The following is a 16,652-nucleotide window of genomic DNA, read 5'->3' as shown; positions in this document are numbered from 1 at the left end:
TTATTGCAGCCCATTGTATATTGGGTTGCCTGATAAGCTTATACATGTTCTACAGCTTATTCATCAATCTGCTGCGTGGCTGCTTACTGGTGAAACATGGAGGGTGCATATTTCGCCAGCTTTGAGAGATCTTCATTGACTGCTGGTTAAGTGAAGCTGTAAAATTCAGGCTGTTGGTTATCATTTTTAAACTACCTACTTCTGAACAGCCATGTCTGTTACGTGAAGGTATTACTTGATATAACCTAGCCCAGACCCTTGCATTCAGCGGGAGCTCATTTACTGCAGATGCCTCTAGCTCCCAATTACAGGTTAGAGCAGCCAGTAGTGAGCGGTCTCATTCACAGCTATTACACATTGGAACATGTTGCCTGTAAAGTTGAGGGAGGTGCAGGGTGTGAAGCTTTTTAGAAAACAGATTAAATCTCTGTTTTATAAAAAGGCTTCTATGTGAATAGGTGCTCAGATTCTGTTTTATTTGTGGTTTTATTGTTGCAACTGTATGATTTATTTATTATTTTATAATTGTATTTGTTATATGTGCTATGGTTTGATTGTTCAGCTTGAAATCTGCTGAACAGTGTTTCAATGATGTTTTGGAAGCTACAGAATATAAACATTTTTAAATAAATTTCTATGTTTTTGAATTTTGTTGCCCTGTAATTTGCTTCATTTTGCTGCTCTGTTTATTTACAAAAATGTGATATTTCACCTTTTTCCTAAAGGGTAGGCACAAGGCAGATTACATAAAATATACAAAGAACATTGGGGTAGATTGCGAGTAAGGTATATTTGGTATAAGTGATGCATAAAAATAGATATAAATTGGATACATTTGGGTTTAAGTCAGTTTGTCCATTTTAGTCATGTTTAGCACTCTTTCAGGAGGAGCTGATATTGTAACCCCAAGGCATTCATGGTACTCTATACAAACTTTTGCATGGTGTTACGCACTATACAGATTTTTTTTTTTTGGGGGGGGGGAGGAAGGAGAGAGAAAAAGATGTCTTTATATACCTCATCAAACCTCATTGCAGTAAAGAAACCTTCAGAAGGAAGCAAATAGAAAAATGGTAGGGTTTAGCCTAAGGATGGTTTGTACAGGACCAAACTATTGGTATTAGAATGTAAAATGAATATACTACTCATATTTTAGCTATAAGACACTTCAGTATGTAGACTATGCATGCTCACAATGAATGTTTCTTATATGAAACAGAGAAATGCATGTATAGAACAATAATCAACTTTCATACTAAGAATTTATATATTCTTACTCTGTAACATGCATATTTATGTTCACATCTGCTGTGTATCATGATACTTGTCTATTTTCGTTTACCTTGGCTTTTAAATCGCTAGTCTAATGCTATTAGATTGTATGTATTTTCAGTAATCAGCGAGCAGTAATTTGTCAATGAAAATGGAAATCATTCTGTATTTTAAGAATTAACTTTATATAAACCTATGCATTTGATCAAGACCTTGGAACACTTTTCAGTCATAGATGCAGCCATTTCTGAAGTGGGTGGCATTGCTCTGCTTCTTATTCCAGTTCTGAGACACAGCCATTTAAGGCAAGCATGTGTATTACCCAATTTCATTTCAGCTTATACCTTTCCTTTCCACTCCAAAAAAGGACTGCCCAAACAATTACAGGTAGATGAGTGGCAGAGCCAAGGCTAGAACCCATGGGTTTCCATCGGAGCCCTGAACTCTAGTGACATGCTTTAGCCACGAGTCAAGCAGTGCTCCAGCTACAGATTTCAGGCAAACATATAAGTGGGTCATAAGATGAAAACACCATTAAAAAAAAATCAGTTTAAAAAAGGACAGCCAGTTCACGTTTTTTAAAATGTAAAATAAAAGGCCACTTCAGTAGTTTTAATTGAAGCATTATCATCTGCTTAGATTTTCTATAAATCTAGTTTTGTCCTAGCTATTGAGTACATCTGAAATGATATGGTTGGGAGCTGCTGCTTTGTGTGACATGACCCTAATGAGTTCTGTTTCTTGATGGGAGAGTATGTGCTGTTATCACAACTGTTTTGCAAGCTCTTGCTTAGTGCCTGCCTTCACTGTTTTCATCACCTCAGCAGTCCCAAGTGTTCACTCGGTTAAGAGAGTCCTCTTCCTCTTCCATCTAGGAACATTCCGGTGCACATTCTGTCAGACTGAAGTGGAGGAGGATGAGTCAGCAATGCCCAAAAAAGATGCACGGATGCTTGTGGCGAGGTTTAACGAGCAGATTGAGCCGATCTATGCTCTGTTGCGAGAAACAGAAGACATTAACCTGTCCTATGAAATCCTTGAGCCAGAACCCACAGAGATCCCTGCACTTAAACAGAGGTGGGTTGTTTTGCATAACTTAGACTGGCATATAAATTCAGAGAGAGGGCAGGGGAGGGTGGGGGTATTAAGTTTTAAATAAACCATGCTTTGGGACAACACTCGTTTGATAACACACCAAATAAATATATTAAATAGTTGATCACTTATGTTGTGTTCATACACTGATCTGTTAACATATAATGCCAATTTTGCTGACTGAGGCTCAGATTTACTGCATTCTGGCTATAATGCGTATTAAACAGTGTTTATCGCACAATATTATATTTTACGATTTTTAAGCCCCAAACACACCCCTATTACAATAAGTGGCTTTCCATGCAAAATTTAAAGGGCACTGAGGCCCACATTATACTCGCCCCAAACTGGTCAAAATGTCCTTGGGGGGGGAGGGGTCTATCGAGACCCCTGCTCACCCCCTGCTGCCTGTTGAGGCGGCACGGACCCTCAAAATACATTTAAAAAAAAAGTACACAAAGTAGACTTTTGGAAGATGGCATCGACCATCTTGGAGTTGGGGTGCTCTGGGATGACCCTATATTACCTGGAGGTGGGGGGGGGGTCCCCCCTAGATCACTAAACCCTTTTTTTTGTAAGGAGGGGGGCCCTCCAGGCACCAGGTATTATGAGTATTTTGGGGAGGGGTGGAATGGGAAAGGGTTGAAGGGGAAGTTTGTTGGGCTGGGGGGAAGGGGTGTGTGAAGGGGGCGGGATGTTGCACAACTTTGTGCACTTTTTTTATTTTGAGGGTCCACACCTCTTTGGCAGGGGGATGACAGGGGTCTTAATAGACCCCGGGAGGGGGGGGCATTTTTACCCGTTTTGGGGGGTGTAATTTGGGCCTCAATTGACCCCTGGAAGGAGAGAGAGTTTCGGTCCACATGATCCTTGATTACAGTGGCTGCCATTGTTCCTTTTAGCAGCCTCCATTGCGATATTTTGTGTCAGTCCTTTTCCACAAGATATAATATCACTGGGAACCTTCCCCAGAGGAGCTAAATATCACAGGGACCTCCTAAGTTTGTCTCCCCTCAGTTTACTTAAATCCAAGATGATGGAGGGCTAAGTAGAGGGATCTTTGAAAAACTTGCAATGAAGAATGCTTAAGGAGGTCCTCCTAAGCCACTTGCATTTGACTGCAAAAAAATGAAAAAATTCTTCGAGCAAATCCCAGAATACAAGTAGAAGCTTTGTTTCATATAACTGTAATTTTGAGCACCACTATTTGAAGGATTCTCTTCTTAACAACATACATGTGGCCTGTTCTGTGGATAATGTGCTAAAATGACTGGAAGATGTGAGAAACGTTCTGTATAATTAGGTCTCAGTGGGAGCCCATTTTGGCATCTACCCAGTGTGTATTTCACTGGGACCAATCAAACACTAAACTATATGAGAAAATGCTTTAGGAGCAAGGGGACACTCTGGGGAGTTCATCTTGACCTATTGTTTCAGACTGAAGAGGCCCCAGAACGACTAATTCCACAGTTTGCTTTGCATTCTTCTGCCTGTCTTGTGGCTTAGAAACCAGGCCCAGGAAAAATCAAACTCCTTGTCCTAGCCTCCAACTTTCTCTCTCTTCACTGCCTCAAGAGACTTATTATACAATCCATTTCCACATGCTTTGTTTTTTGTCTATTTTTTGGGAGTTTATTTAGTAGAGGTTGCAGCGATCCTCTATTGAAAAGCAATACCCACAGTTTTGCATGTCCATAATGTTCCAGCAATGGTTATTAAATAAATCTCAAGGTGCTGTATCATACTGCTCAGAAAATGATGGTAGTTTTTGCCAGTCTTGAGGTACCTTAAATGCAACTGTAATGATATTATCTATAGAGTGAGATTGAGCATATAGCACCAGTTGTTCATAGAGATAAACAATGTTTGCTTTCTGATTCAGTGATTTATGTACTGTGGATAGTAATGGGACTTAGCAGTTTCTCCTTGCTCAGCATCTTCTAGTTCAAGTGGAACCAGCCTGTATTTGGAACTGTGGTGCTGTAAGCCTTCATTTGCACCTTCCTGAGTTCTCCCCCCATCTTTCTAAACTCTTCTTCCAACTCACCTCCCCCTTCCTCCAGCCCAGCCTGTAATCCTGTGCACATGGGATGGTGATGCCATTGCATAATGACAAGGATTCTCTCCCAGCGCCAGCGGGATGTGAATACTGCTCTACTGCATCCCCCAGCCCTGGCTGGCCTGACAAGTAGAAGCTGGATTCGGGAGCTAAACCTGTACCCTTCTACCAAACCGTTGAGACAGACCAATGCATTTTCATTAACATCAATATTTTTAATAAGAAAATGAGACAAATAATTGCATAGGAATGTTTGGATGTTCTAAAGAGTTTTGAAAGTCTTTGTGTGTAAATATTTGCTAAGGAAAATGTCTTGAAACTATGCAGCTCCAAAGCATTCTCTCCTAAAAAAAAAAAAGAAAAAAGAATTTATTTCGCTGGTGGGGAGAAGCAAATACTAAAAGTTTTGGTATAGCATTAAAAGTAACAATATTTTAGAAACCATTTACAGTATCTTCTAAATGAATGCTATAACTGTTGACTCTCCAGTGTTTTATATTAGTTATGTGTGGAGAAAGTTTTAAATAATGACAAGTCTTCAAAAGGTATCAAAATATTTACATGAGATCTCCCTAGAGGTTTCCTTCATCTGTATCAGGCTAGAGCCAGCAGGGAGTTTCATGGCTATCTGCAGTCATCAGTTCTACCTTCTGAGCCTTAATGCGCCACTCTGCCAGCCTTTTGAATTGACATTAATTTGGCTGTAGGACACATTACACAGCCCAGCCGTCCACACAACCAACTGCTGGAATACAGATTGTTTTGTCAGGGTCAAGTTTCACAGTATTTACTTTTATTCTTCTTGGTTTTTGTTCTTAATCCATTTTATAGCAAAGAGCGAGCAGCTGCCGCAGCAGCAGGTGGTCCTCACCGGGAAGCATGGACAACAAAGGGTCCATCCTACGAGGACCTTTACACCCAGAATGTAGTCATCAGCCTGGAGGAACAGGAGGATCTCCAGCGGGCAGCAGCCGAGGGGAAGCCAGCCAAGGAGAGACCCATCTGGCTCAGGGAGAGTACGGTCCAAGGGGCATTCACAGACCCGGAGGATATGAAAGAAAGTAAGAGAAAAAGAGGAGTGCTGCTGGGAGAGAGGAGAGGAAGCAGCCCTCCTTCTCCATATTTCCATAATCCTACCAGCTGGTTGCACAGCAGGCTCATCCTGACATTGGCGCTACTCTTACATTTGTTTGCTGCTTTGTGTGTGTCTGTTCCTTCGTGGCTGCTACGTCTTTCCCTACTGTTCTCTGCCTTGCAGCGGATCTCCAAGGGGAGATGCAGAAAGATGTGGCATGGAGGAGGATTTGTGCCAATTCCTGGGAATTCTCCTGTTGCCCTTCTTTTCAAGGAGAGGGTTCCTGTTGATCTTGTTAAGAGGTCTACAGTTTGTAAGCAGACTCTGGTACAAAGAGGCCCGCAATGAGATGAAAGCATTTGCCATGTTAGGATAAGACATTGACATCCCTATTTTTCTTATGATCCCCCCCCTCTAAGATGAGGTGTATATTGAAAAGTTCTTCTGCCTGTCCACTCTCATTGTAATTTTGTCCAGATGAAAGCCAGACAGCTGATTGCTCTCAAACAACAACCCTATTAAATGAGCTTTCAATATAAAATCTACCAACCACTACTTTAAGCCATAAATCTCTCCTGGCGGACAATCCACCAGCCATGGTCTCTGTTGATTGGCTGTGAAGTCATAAACCGCAGCTGCAGAAACTCTGCTTCCAAAAATATGAGAGGTAGGAAAGACTTACAAGACTGTTAGTCCTCGTCAGCCCCAGGGCCTAGCCTGTTCATTAATTGTGCTCACTTGACAATGGCTCTGAAAACATAAACTAACGAAGCAGTATTCCTCTCAGAAGCTCCTGTAAGAGCTTTCTCCATGGGTTCATCCATATTTTGTTTTTCAGGGATAACATGTCCTGGTATGGAATAGCTGAATGGGTTGACAAGCCTGAAAGAATGGTATCCACCTTAAGGGCTGAACCTGTTCTCCCTCGATAGTCTAATGAGCTTACATGTCTAAAAATGCAATGAGCCCATTCTTTCTCAAAAATGTCTTCAATAATGGGATGAATAGGAAATTACTATTTGCATCTAGAAGGGCTTAAGAGGATCTGCCCTTTTGTAGTTCTGAGGCCAAGACCGCTTTTCTTATTAATACGCTTATATCAGAGTCATTAAAAATAGTTAGACCTCTGACTGACCTCATTCCTTTCGGAGTCGGAGCAACTCCCTTTATAATATTGGTGGTCCCTCCCAGTGGAAGGCCAAAAAAGAGAAGCTCAGAGGCCTAATGTGCTTATGCTCTGCCTCTTCCACGCACTATCACTCTTTGTTTTTTTTTTACCTTGGGAAAGAATCACTTCTTCAGAGCTAAGCTATGTTATCTCACATTTCACCAGGTCCACCAGCATGTGGTGCAGAACACTCCGAGCTCTCGGGGAGGGGGCTGAGGGATCTCATCACATCCCTGAGCCTTGGGGTCCTATAGCAATTCCTCCCTATTGAAGTCCACCTCCTCACAGTTCACAGATACATGGAACTAGTCTCACAAGCAGAACAATAGCTTCTCTTACCAGTTCTTCTTTTATCAGCTGTTGTGATCTCATTTGCTCCCTCCTGTTGCTTCAGACAATCCTCTTCTTTAGAGAGAGTCGCTCAAGAAACAGAATATCAAAATTAGGACAGGCCCCGTGACCCCTTGTAACTGCATCTACACTATGCCCACAAAACAATGGAAACACAAATGACTTTGAGAGTGTGAGTTTGTATGTGACTCACGCTGACACAACTGGAAGGAAGAAACAATGGTTCTTCAGTGAAAATCTCAGACAAATCTCAGTCTCCTGAATTCAGCAGGTGATGCTGTAACACACTTGTCCTAACTGGATGTGAGAGGTGAGGTGAGGTAGGACTGTGTTGAGTACAAGAGGAGCTGCATGTGTGTTTCTGGTGAATCTTGTAGAGTGGCGTGTAGATGTAAATTATGATCAGCCATCTTTTTTTTTTGTGCATTCTGTTTTGAAAGGTGGTTTGGACATGGACATGTTTCAGGAGCGTGAAGAGGGCAGAGTGCCATTGGATGACAACGAAGAGGTCATGCGTGCTCTGCTTATTCACGAGAAGAAAAGCACCTCTCTGGCCACTGCAGGAGGAGCAGGAGGCGGCGGAGGAGGAGCCACACCCATCTCTGCAGCCAACGCCAGTGATTCGGAGAGTGAGACCAGCGAATCCGACAACGAGACTCCACCTCGCCAGCCAACCGCTGTGTCCACCTTGTATGGGCTGGAGGAAGAAGAAGATGAGGATGAATTTGAGGAGGTGGCAGCAGATCCCACCTTGATGGTGGCAGGGCGCTTGTTCTTGTACAGCGAAGTCAGCCAGCGGCCTGAGCTTGTTGCTCAGATGACACCACAGGAAAAGGAGGTGTATATAGAGATGGGGCAAAGGATGTTTCAGGACATGTATGACTAAGGTTCTGCAAGCCCAATTACAGCTCCCATAACTGAAGTGCAATAGGGAAGGTCCCATATTAAAGCAGAATTTCATGTTAGCCAAAGTAATGATACAAGGTGAACTGTGTGGTTAGATGTATAGGGCTCCATATGCTTCTGTGTGGGTAGGTAGGAGGAGGTTGGAGAATTGTTCTATTGAACTGTAAGTAACACAACATTGCATTCGCTATCTTCCCTGAACTGCTTTCATTAGAGCCTGCAGAGAGACGGGAACAGCTCTTAGCTCATAGACTGATCTCCAGACAGAATTCTTTGTTTTGTCAGGTTTGATGATGTACAAGTCTGTCTGGATGGAGAAGAGAAAGTGAGCCATTTAACCATCATTTAATGTCCCAGATATCTAACTACCATGTTCAGGTTAGTCCTCCAGCTCCCTCCCCATACCGCTCACTCACTAAACACCCCCTGCTCCTCTCCCCCCACCAGATTTTCAGCTAACATGAATTGCTGCTTTAAAGAGAAGTGGGCAGTATCTTGCAATAACATCTGTCAGGTGATATGGGAGCAGCGACCTGCAAAAAAGAATTGAAATCTCAGGGGTGTTGCCTACTAAAGGTGCACATGTGCCAAAAAAAAAAAGGATGGGGAGGGGCTGGCAGTATAGACATTAGGGTTTTGCAAACTGTGAAATCTTCTAGCCATTTGTTTTTAACTGATACAAGTGTTTTATTGCTGTTCCTTTTATTGTGATATTTTATTAGCATTTTTTGTGTGTTTCTTTCCCTTATCCGGGTAACCATTGTCATCACATTGCTTATTGCTTAAGATCATCCACCATGAGCAGTGATTGAAATCACTTAGCACAGTGCCCCTATGGTCCCTTCTGAACTGGAAGAAACCAGAACAGAAAAGATCAAGAGATGAAATTTGATGATGTCACATCCTGCATCTTGAGTTCGGTCCTGATTAATGTTGGTTTGCATGAAAGAGCTGCGGAGTCTGTGTATGGTTTTAAGAGTACAGAAGGATAGTCCTTGACATAACTAAAGGCAGGTAAACAGGTAGCAAAGCAGTAAGTTTCTGTAAGGTTCAGAGTTGGTTTTTCCCATTAAAATTAATTATTTGTGCTCATTCCAAAGCTGATAGGGAGGTGCTGCATCTCTAAACTTTTAGCTACCTTGTATTTAGTGGCCAAAAGTTGTTGGCCAGTCAGTTTTTAAATGGAAATCATTTTGCTTTGTGCACTAACAGAAGATCTGTGGTGTCTCTTATTTTACTTCACTCCCTGAAACAGCCTAGTATGTTCATGAATGTGTCTCGTTTAAAAAGAAAAAAGTCTGCTAACTATTTGTTCATTTTATCAGCAAAACAAGCTGGAGCAAGCTGATATTTGGGGCAATGTGTTATGCAGTCAGTAAGATAATTTTGCTACACATTCCACCTATCAAAATGCTTGACTTCTGTGTGCTATTCAATAATGTGAAAGTGATTCAATATAGGTTACTTCTGGATTACCCTCTGCTGATAAATCAGTATAAAAGTAAGACCTTTAGGCCGTCTTCATGGCTGGTTTTTGACCTGGTAAATTGTCTTTGTATTCTGTTAAGATCACTTACATTATACATCGTCTACTGTACAGTAAATAGGATGTATAATGCTCAAGATGGTTTCCTGAGGTGACTAATAATTTGCTGTTTTACAGTAATATCCTGAGCTTTCTATTCAATTCCTCTTTCTGCAGTGTTTGACTCTGTAAAGTGGTCTTAACAAGCACCCAGTGGGAACATGCTTGGTTTGAAGTGCTGGGTGTACTACAAGAGGGCTCTGAGGATCTTGAGGAGAGCTGCAGATCCTGTAATTCCTGCTGCTTCCCTCTTTGAGCACTCTGTAAAAGTTGGACATTCAGATTCCCCATGATGCAGCAACTTGTGTTCATTGGAGGGGATATGTTAAGATTAGTGAGGCCTATTCTCCTCCATTCACATTAATTACAGACTTGATAATGCTTGGATCAACAGGAACTGAGCTATCATGCAGGTCAGCCACCCTAAGAAAGTAATTCCGCTCATGTATACAAGAGGGCTGTATATTTTAATTGGTATTATGTACAGTTTTTAATTGATATTTAGCATGATAGGTTTTAAACTGGTGCTTCGAGCAGTAGTTGTGTAATGTTTTCCCTTACATGCAGTGATTAATAACAGTGTTAAAAGCCACTGGCTGTCAGAACTAATCATGGTATAAGTGATGTTCCTCAAAGAAACACCTTTGATTTGCTAAATATTTACATTGAAAGCTATTTCATAATGTAATGCATTTCACATTTGCTGTTGCTATTACTGTTGTATCAGCTTCTGAATAGTTTTATCTTTTATAAATTCATATAGACAATTAAAGTGTTTTAACTTTGTATTTCAAAGTCTGATTTTTTAAAAATGTGTTTTGGGAGAGGGCTGATTTGTTTTTGAACAAATAAATTATATGTTCAAAGTTAAATTTTGCTTCAAGGCTTTGTCTGATTATTTGTGCGTAATGTTTAAATGAAACAAATTACCTCATTTACAGAGAGGATAAAATTATGGCTAATTGCTGTCATTTGAGGTACCCTTCCATGTATGTGCATCTCCTGTTGGTTGGGGTTTCTAATGCAAGACTTTGTAGGGGAGGGAAGGTAGCTTCTCTTAATAAATGCAGCACTGGATTTAGTGTTTGGAAGCTCATCACCTCTCTGTTTTACAAATACTTGGCAAGAATCTCTCCAAAAAGCCTAATGTGTTCAGCCAGTCTTCTGGCTGTGCACTTTTATTTTCCTGTCTCTTCCTGACAGCACTAGGATCCTGGAGGAATGTGCACTTGCATTGATAACCGACCTGCAGAATAAAAGTGCTGAACTTGCATGTGGTTGATGTAGAAACCATGGTGCTGATAACTGCTGACTTCATCTCTGCTCCAGGGCTCACAGTCTCAGGAGTCAGTTAGCCAGGATCACGTGAAATGATGGAATGAAGTGGCCTTCGTTACAAAACATTAGTATCTCCCCCCGTGTCATTCCAGTGTGCTTTGACGTTCCCCCACAGTTACTGCTTACCCCTTGTACTGTTGTAAATAACAGTATTTAGACTAAGTTTCAGGTTCGTGCCCTGGAAACGGGAAAAGAACTCCAGATGTAGCAGTAGTTAAAGTAATTGGTATTTGACAATGTAGAAACAGCAGCTGCTTAGGAGAACAGCATATAATCCGCCTTGGGCCTACCTTTAGAAAAAGGTGGAATATCAAATTCTTATAAATGAATAAATGAAATGATGCGCACGGGAGCTGCAATAAACAGAAAAAAAATCCATAGAGAGATCAAAAATGGAACCCGGGGGGTAAGGGGACACCTGAATGGAAAGTTGTTAGGCCAGTGATTTTCAACTCCAGTCCTCAGTTCAACTCAAGGCTCCTAAAACAGGTATAGTTTTCAGGTTAAACTGCAGGTTTTGTTTATCAGGGCAAATACAGCGAATGAATATTCATTATTGGTAGCTTGCAAACAATATCAGGCTGGAAAAAAGCAGAGCTGAAAAGCACTGCAGTAAGCCTCAAGGTCAGAAAGGTGAGGACTGTATCCATGGCAGGCTATCATTAGCATCTAGGCTCTCCAGATCTTGCAAAAGGAAATAGCAAAGAGGACAACAGTTAAGAGAAATGCCCTGAAACCAGACCAGGAAGCGAAGTCAAAGCCTCTTGTTACTTGAACAGCAGACTGGCTTGATTCAAGCCAACTCAAGAAAGTTTCTTGGTTTTAGAAAGCTTAATTCCCAATGGTATCAGGCTTAGGACTCCTTAGATAAAACTAATCTACCTCCCACAGACAGGCTAATTACTTTGAAAGGCAGCTAGAACCTTTTTGCTTTATCCTAGCTGGAAAAGCGAAATGTTTTTCATACTGATTTTCAATAATCCCCCAGGGAAGCTTCCTGTGGCTGCAGTTTTTGTTCTTTCAACTTTTTTTCCTTGCTTTGTTCTTCAAACAGTCCCAAAATGAACAGACACTGCGCCACTGGAGATAGGAAGCAGCGAGATCACCCCTGAAGGGAAGGTGGAAAAATGCCTCCTGCCTATCTGAAAGACTTGCCAGGTTAACACATCACCCACAGCAGACTGCTAGGTGGTATGGCTGATGACAGCTGTGAGGAGAGTTCAAAGCTGCTCCTCATTCTCACTTTCACTCCCTCCCCTCTTGTTCATTCTTCCTTGCTGTCTGCCCTTCTCTTCCTCCTCCTTATTTGCTCTCTCAGTAGCCACGTTGGCACTGAGAAAACAGGAATCTTGGTAGATTGTGATTCCTGTTACTGGACAAAGAGAGAGGATGATATAGTACATGCACTTTCCAGACCACAAGTCTCTTCTGATGTGTGGGGGGGGTCTCTTAATCCTACCTCATACTTGCACTGTCTTGCATCTTCCCTTGCTCAGTCTCCCTTAGCCTCAGCCACACTCTGTGTGTGACTCTGGTGGTGCTGTATCATAGGGCCAGCCTAGATCTCTTTTTTTTTTTTTTTTTAATGGCAGATTCTTTTGAAAAAGTAGGATCAGTTATAAAATTCCAAGGTCATAATTGTTTCTGTTTAATACCTCATATCAGGTTTTTGGACTCGGCCTTAAAGCGGGTGTTCCCCATTCTCTTGGAAACAGGAATGCACAGTTCTTAAAGAGACAATTTGTCACACACATACGTGACTTTAAGATTTAGTACTGTCTAACATACATAAAATGCCCATTAAAATGGCAAGTTGAGATGTCTAGGAGACTAATTAGAATTGACATGAGAGATTACAATTCAGAAAATACATTATTAGTTTAAAATTTTGGGAGTTTCTGTTACCTTTGTCAGATTACATAATAATTCATCATAATAACCATCATTTGACTTTGAATATAAGAATGAAAAGGGCAAAGTGCTGTGTGTCGTATGGCTGGTATTCTGGAAATGAGTGAGGCAATATAACATGCAATGGGCCTGTTTTATTGGTGAGAAGAGAACAAAGGATTCACTACTTGGCCCAGTAGGAGGCCTAAGCCATAGAGCTGTTGCCTCAAGATCAGAAGGTTGAGGGTTCTGGTCCCAGCTGAGATGTTTCTTCACTAGAGCCCTACAATATCCACAAGCAGGTGGTGTACAGTACAAGTGTCACAGTATTTCTGTTATTTCACTGTCTGTGATAGGCACCTAAACTTTTACAGTATTGTACTTTTGGCCCATGTTAAATTTCTAAACACCCAGTGCTGGTTCTACTGCTTGGTTAGGTTGGTGATGAATAATTGTATTTAAAATTCCATTGTCCAAAGCACTTTAAAAAAAAAAAAAAAAATGCTCTCTGTCCCATGACACACATTACCAGAGCCAAACTTGCACACTAATTTGTATTTAGCACAGGCATTCATCGCATTCTCTGACAGGCTCCAAATCTGCCAAGCTTCAGGGTAAAATTACTAACCAGCCAAACCTGCGGGGAGGCCCTTAAACCATGTATGCACCTGCAGGGAAGCTGCTTCATGGAACCAAAACGTTGCTTGTCACTTATGTTTGCATTGGACCGCACCTCAATTAAATAATTGTTCCAGAAATTCTGAAGGTGGAATAGATCACAGCTTCGGGCTGGCTGGCCGCACTCTACAGACATAATGCACAATTTCTATAATATGATTAGAAATCTCCTGCTCAGTTTTCCTACTTTGGGAGGACAAAGGGTTGAGCCAATCATGACAATAAGTGAACTCACGACTCACAAGGTTACACTCGTATTAGAGGCAGCAGATACCTTGGAGAGGTGAACCATCCCAAAAAGCTTTTTCCAGAATGTAGAAAAGGGCTACCCAAACCCTCTATATTTCTAAACCAGAGAGGGGAATACATTAGTTTATTGCTAACTTCCAACCATTTGCTGATGATATACTGCTATGGTTTAGTTCCCTTTAAGACTGTGACGATGCTCTTGATTTTGAATTATCTTTTGAACATTAGTCACCTCAAAGTCATCACTTTTTTTTTTTTTTAATCTCAGGATCCTTGCCAGGTTGCGTCAAATACTTAGTTCAACTGACCTTGAAGCGTTTATCAATGCTTTTGTCCTTTCTTGTTTTGAACGACTGCAGGCCCCTGCTGGCCTGCCTACTCAGAGGTTCTCCTTGGAGACTGCAGCTCATTTAGAATGCAGCAGGCACGCTCCTTGCAAATAAAATCTGCACTTTTGAAGTTCTTTTACTGGCTACCTGTCAAGGGTTGAATCGGTTTTCATATTCTGCTGCTGGGGAAGTTAGCATGTTGCATGAGAAATGTGCCTTCTGCAGTGGTAATTTTCTAATTAAAAAAAAGGTAGTAGGTCAAGAGCAGTGGTGAGCTCCACCTTTCACTCTAGCTGCAATGAGGAAAAGGAAATGAGCTCAGTGCGCTGGCAGAAAATGAGCACCGGCCGTAGCAATGGGTGGAGTGTTCTGCATGGTACAGAAGAAAATAAAAACTCCATCAGCTGCTGAGTCAAAGAATGATAGAAACCTAGCAATTTCAGCTCTATATTGGGGGGGGATGAAAAATGTCCAGAGTTAGCAACACACTTCAGACCAATAATGGACCAGCATACCAAGTCAGTGGACCACCTGCCGCTGGAGGTTTTATATCTCCTGATCACATTAGGTTAACATTTTGCAGTTTTAAGTTCTAAACCACTGGAGATGTTTCCTTTGATGCATACATCTTCCTCCATGTTTGCCTAGTCGATAGCTGTTGTTTTTATGGGATCTGCACAGGATGGCAATACAAGTCCTTGAGGTCTCACTCCAGAGAATAAAACATTCTGCACTTTACGTATATTTCACTTTATCATTTCCTACAGGAGCTGCGCAGACTAGACAATAGAAGTCTCCCCTACTGTCGAAATCTGCAGGCTCCGTCCAGGGCATTGTGCCATAATGTGGCCACATGGTTCTCTTGAGAATGCTTTACAGGACAAGTAGAAAATGTCCATGGTCATTTGCCCCAAATGTCCTCCACCACCCCTGCTCCTACGCAGCCATTTCTTTTTTCAAGGAGTAGCAGGGGCACAGAAGGAAGAGCAATGCTCATCCCAGAAGGGATATTAACAAAAGTGAAGTATGAAGAAAGTATGGAATCTCTAGAACTAAAGCAAGGTGCCCTGCAGGATGACCTCCGCGGCCAGTCTGGTTTCCCAGATCCCCACAATGAATCTGCGTGGGACAAATGTGCATGCACTGGCTGTCATTCGTATTAGTTGTGGAGATCTGGGAAACCAGACAGGCTGTGGGGTCACCAGGACAGGTTTTGGGAAGCCTCGATTGACATGCAGGCCCTCCTGGTTTCTGTTTTGCTTATTAGCAATCCTGCCTGTGGGATGAGCTTTGTGCCCTTTATTTTTTTAAACCTTGTTTTAAAAATCATTTGAAAGGCATTAGTCATTCGGATGCTATCATTCCTTGGTGCATAATACTCTCCTTATCTTTAGCACGTCTCATGCACAAAGGACTAATGTCAGGAGCTGTCAGAGAAAGAAAAGGAAATTGCATGGGAAATAAAGGTGAATTTGTTCTCTGCAATCAGGGGCTCATTTATGACTGCACTTGTTATTTTTTGTTAAATGGTAAGTTTGATTGCAGCAGCCCTTAGTTATCAGGCGTGGATCTTGATGTACTCTCAGGAGCCAGTGCTGTTATTAATTGCTTAAACCCTACTGCGTGCTATGTCTTGTAACCTTTGATTTGCTATCCGGAAATAATCCTAGGATATTAAAAGAAATACAATAAAATGCCGCATCAGGAATACCTGGGAATAGCTGAATCGGGAGTATCTAGGAACCTAACAAAGCTGTCAGTTTATCTGCCAGATAGAGGGCTCCCTGCCCTCAGACCCGGCATGATGCATTTGCATCCGGCCACACACCTGGAGGGGGCGGCGGCAGCAGGTGGAGGTAAACTGATGATGGACTGCCAGTTTGACTCATGATGGAGCAGAGACTCACAGCGGCCGAAAAAGAGGAGAGACTGTGGGGCCGTCGGCGGAGCCCAACCTGCCAGAGGCCGGAGAAGAAGAAAGTCCCTGGGGCTAAAAAAAAAAAAAGGAAGCTGAAAAAAAGGAGAGGCTGCAGCATCACTGGTGGCCATGGACTAGCTTGCCTGTGTATGTGAGAGAGGAAGCCTTCCTGCCTGCCTCTGTGAGAGGAAGCCTGTCTGTGTGTGCATTCATGAGAAGAAGCCTGCCTGCCTGTGAATGTGAGAGAGAGGAAGACTGCTTGCATATGTGTATGAGAGAGAGAGCCTGCCTGATTGGCTGTGTGTGTGAATGGGAGCCTACCTGGGATATGGGTGCATGTGTAAGTGAATGGGGAGCCTGCCTGGATATGTGTGTGTGTGTATGAATGGGATCCTGCCTTGGATGTATATGTGTGAATGGGAGCCTGGTTAGGTTGTGTATGTATGTGAGCCTTCCCCTTCTCTCCCCCATTAATCCATGACAATCTCAGGTCATCTGACAAGAGGGATTATTTTATCCTTATTTGTTTTAAATATTGCTTGGTGTTTGATGTGTCTGCTGTTTTGGAATATTTTATTGGTGTTTGGGAAATTTGGGATTTTCTGTTTAACTGGTTTGAAATATTCTTTTTATGAATATGACTTTACTATTATGATTGTTTTATATGTCTTGATTTTATTGTTTGTTTTATGAAGAATGGTAATGTTTCTGTTTTTCTATTCTGTATATAGAGGCTGTC

General features: G+C 42.0%; 1 protein-coding gene across 1 annotated transcript in view; it reads left to right on the top strand.

The window, feature by feature from the left end:
- Positions 1 to 10,297, top strand: part of GTF2E1 (general transcription factor IIE subunit 1) — a 109,902-nt gene extending 99,605 nt beyond the window's left edge. The window contains exons 3-5 of the mRNA XM_029578162.1: positions 2,148 to 2,349; positions 5,258 to 5,487; positions 7,461 to 10,297. Coding sequence (XP_029434022.1) covers positions 2,148 to 2,349; positions 5,258 to 5,487; positions 7,461 to 7,906 — 878 coding nt within the window. The 3' untranslated portion in view covers positions 7,907 to 10,297. The remainder of the gene's footprint in view (positions 1 to 2,147; positions 2,350 to 5,257; positions 5,488 to 7,460) is intronic.
- Positions 10,298 to 16,652: the final 6,355 nt, after the last annotated feature.

This window comes from Rhinatrema bivittatum, chromosome 15 (assembly GCF_901001135.1).
Source record: "Rhinatrema bivittatum chromosome 15, aRhiBiv1.1, whole genome shotgun sequence".
Lineage (NCBI taxonomy): Eukaryota > Metazoa > Chordata > Amphibia > Gymnophiona > Rhinatrematidae > Rhinatrema > Rhinatrema bivittatum.
Note: the sequence above shows the minus strand (reverse complement) of the source record. Positions and strands in the feature narration are given on the sequence as shown.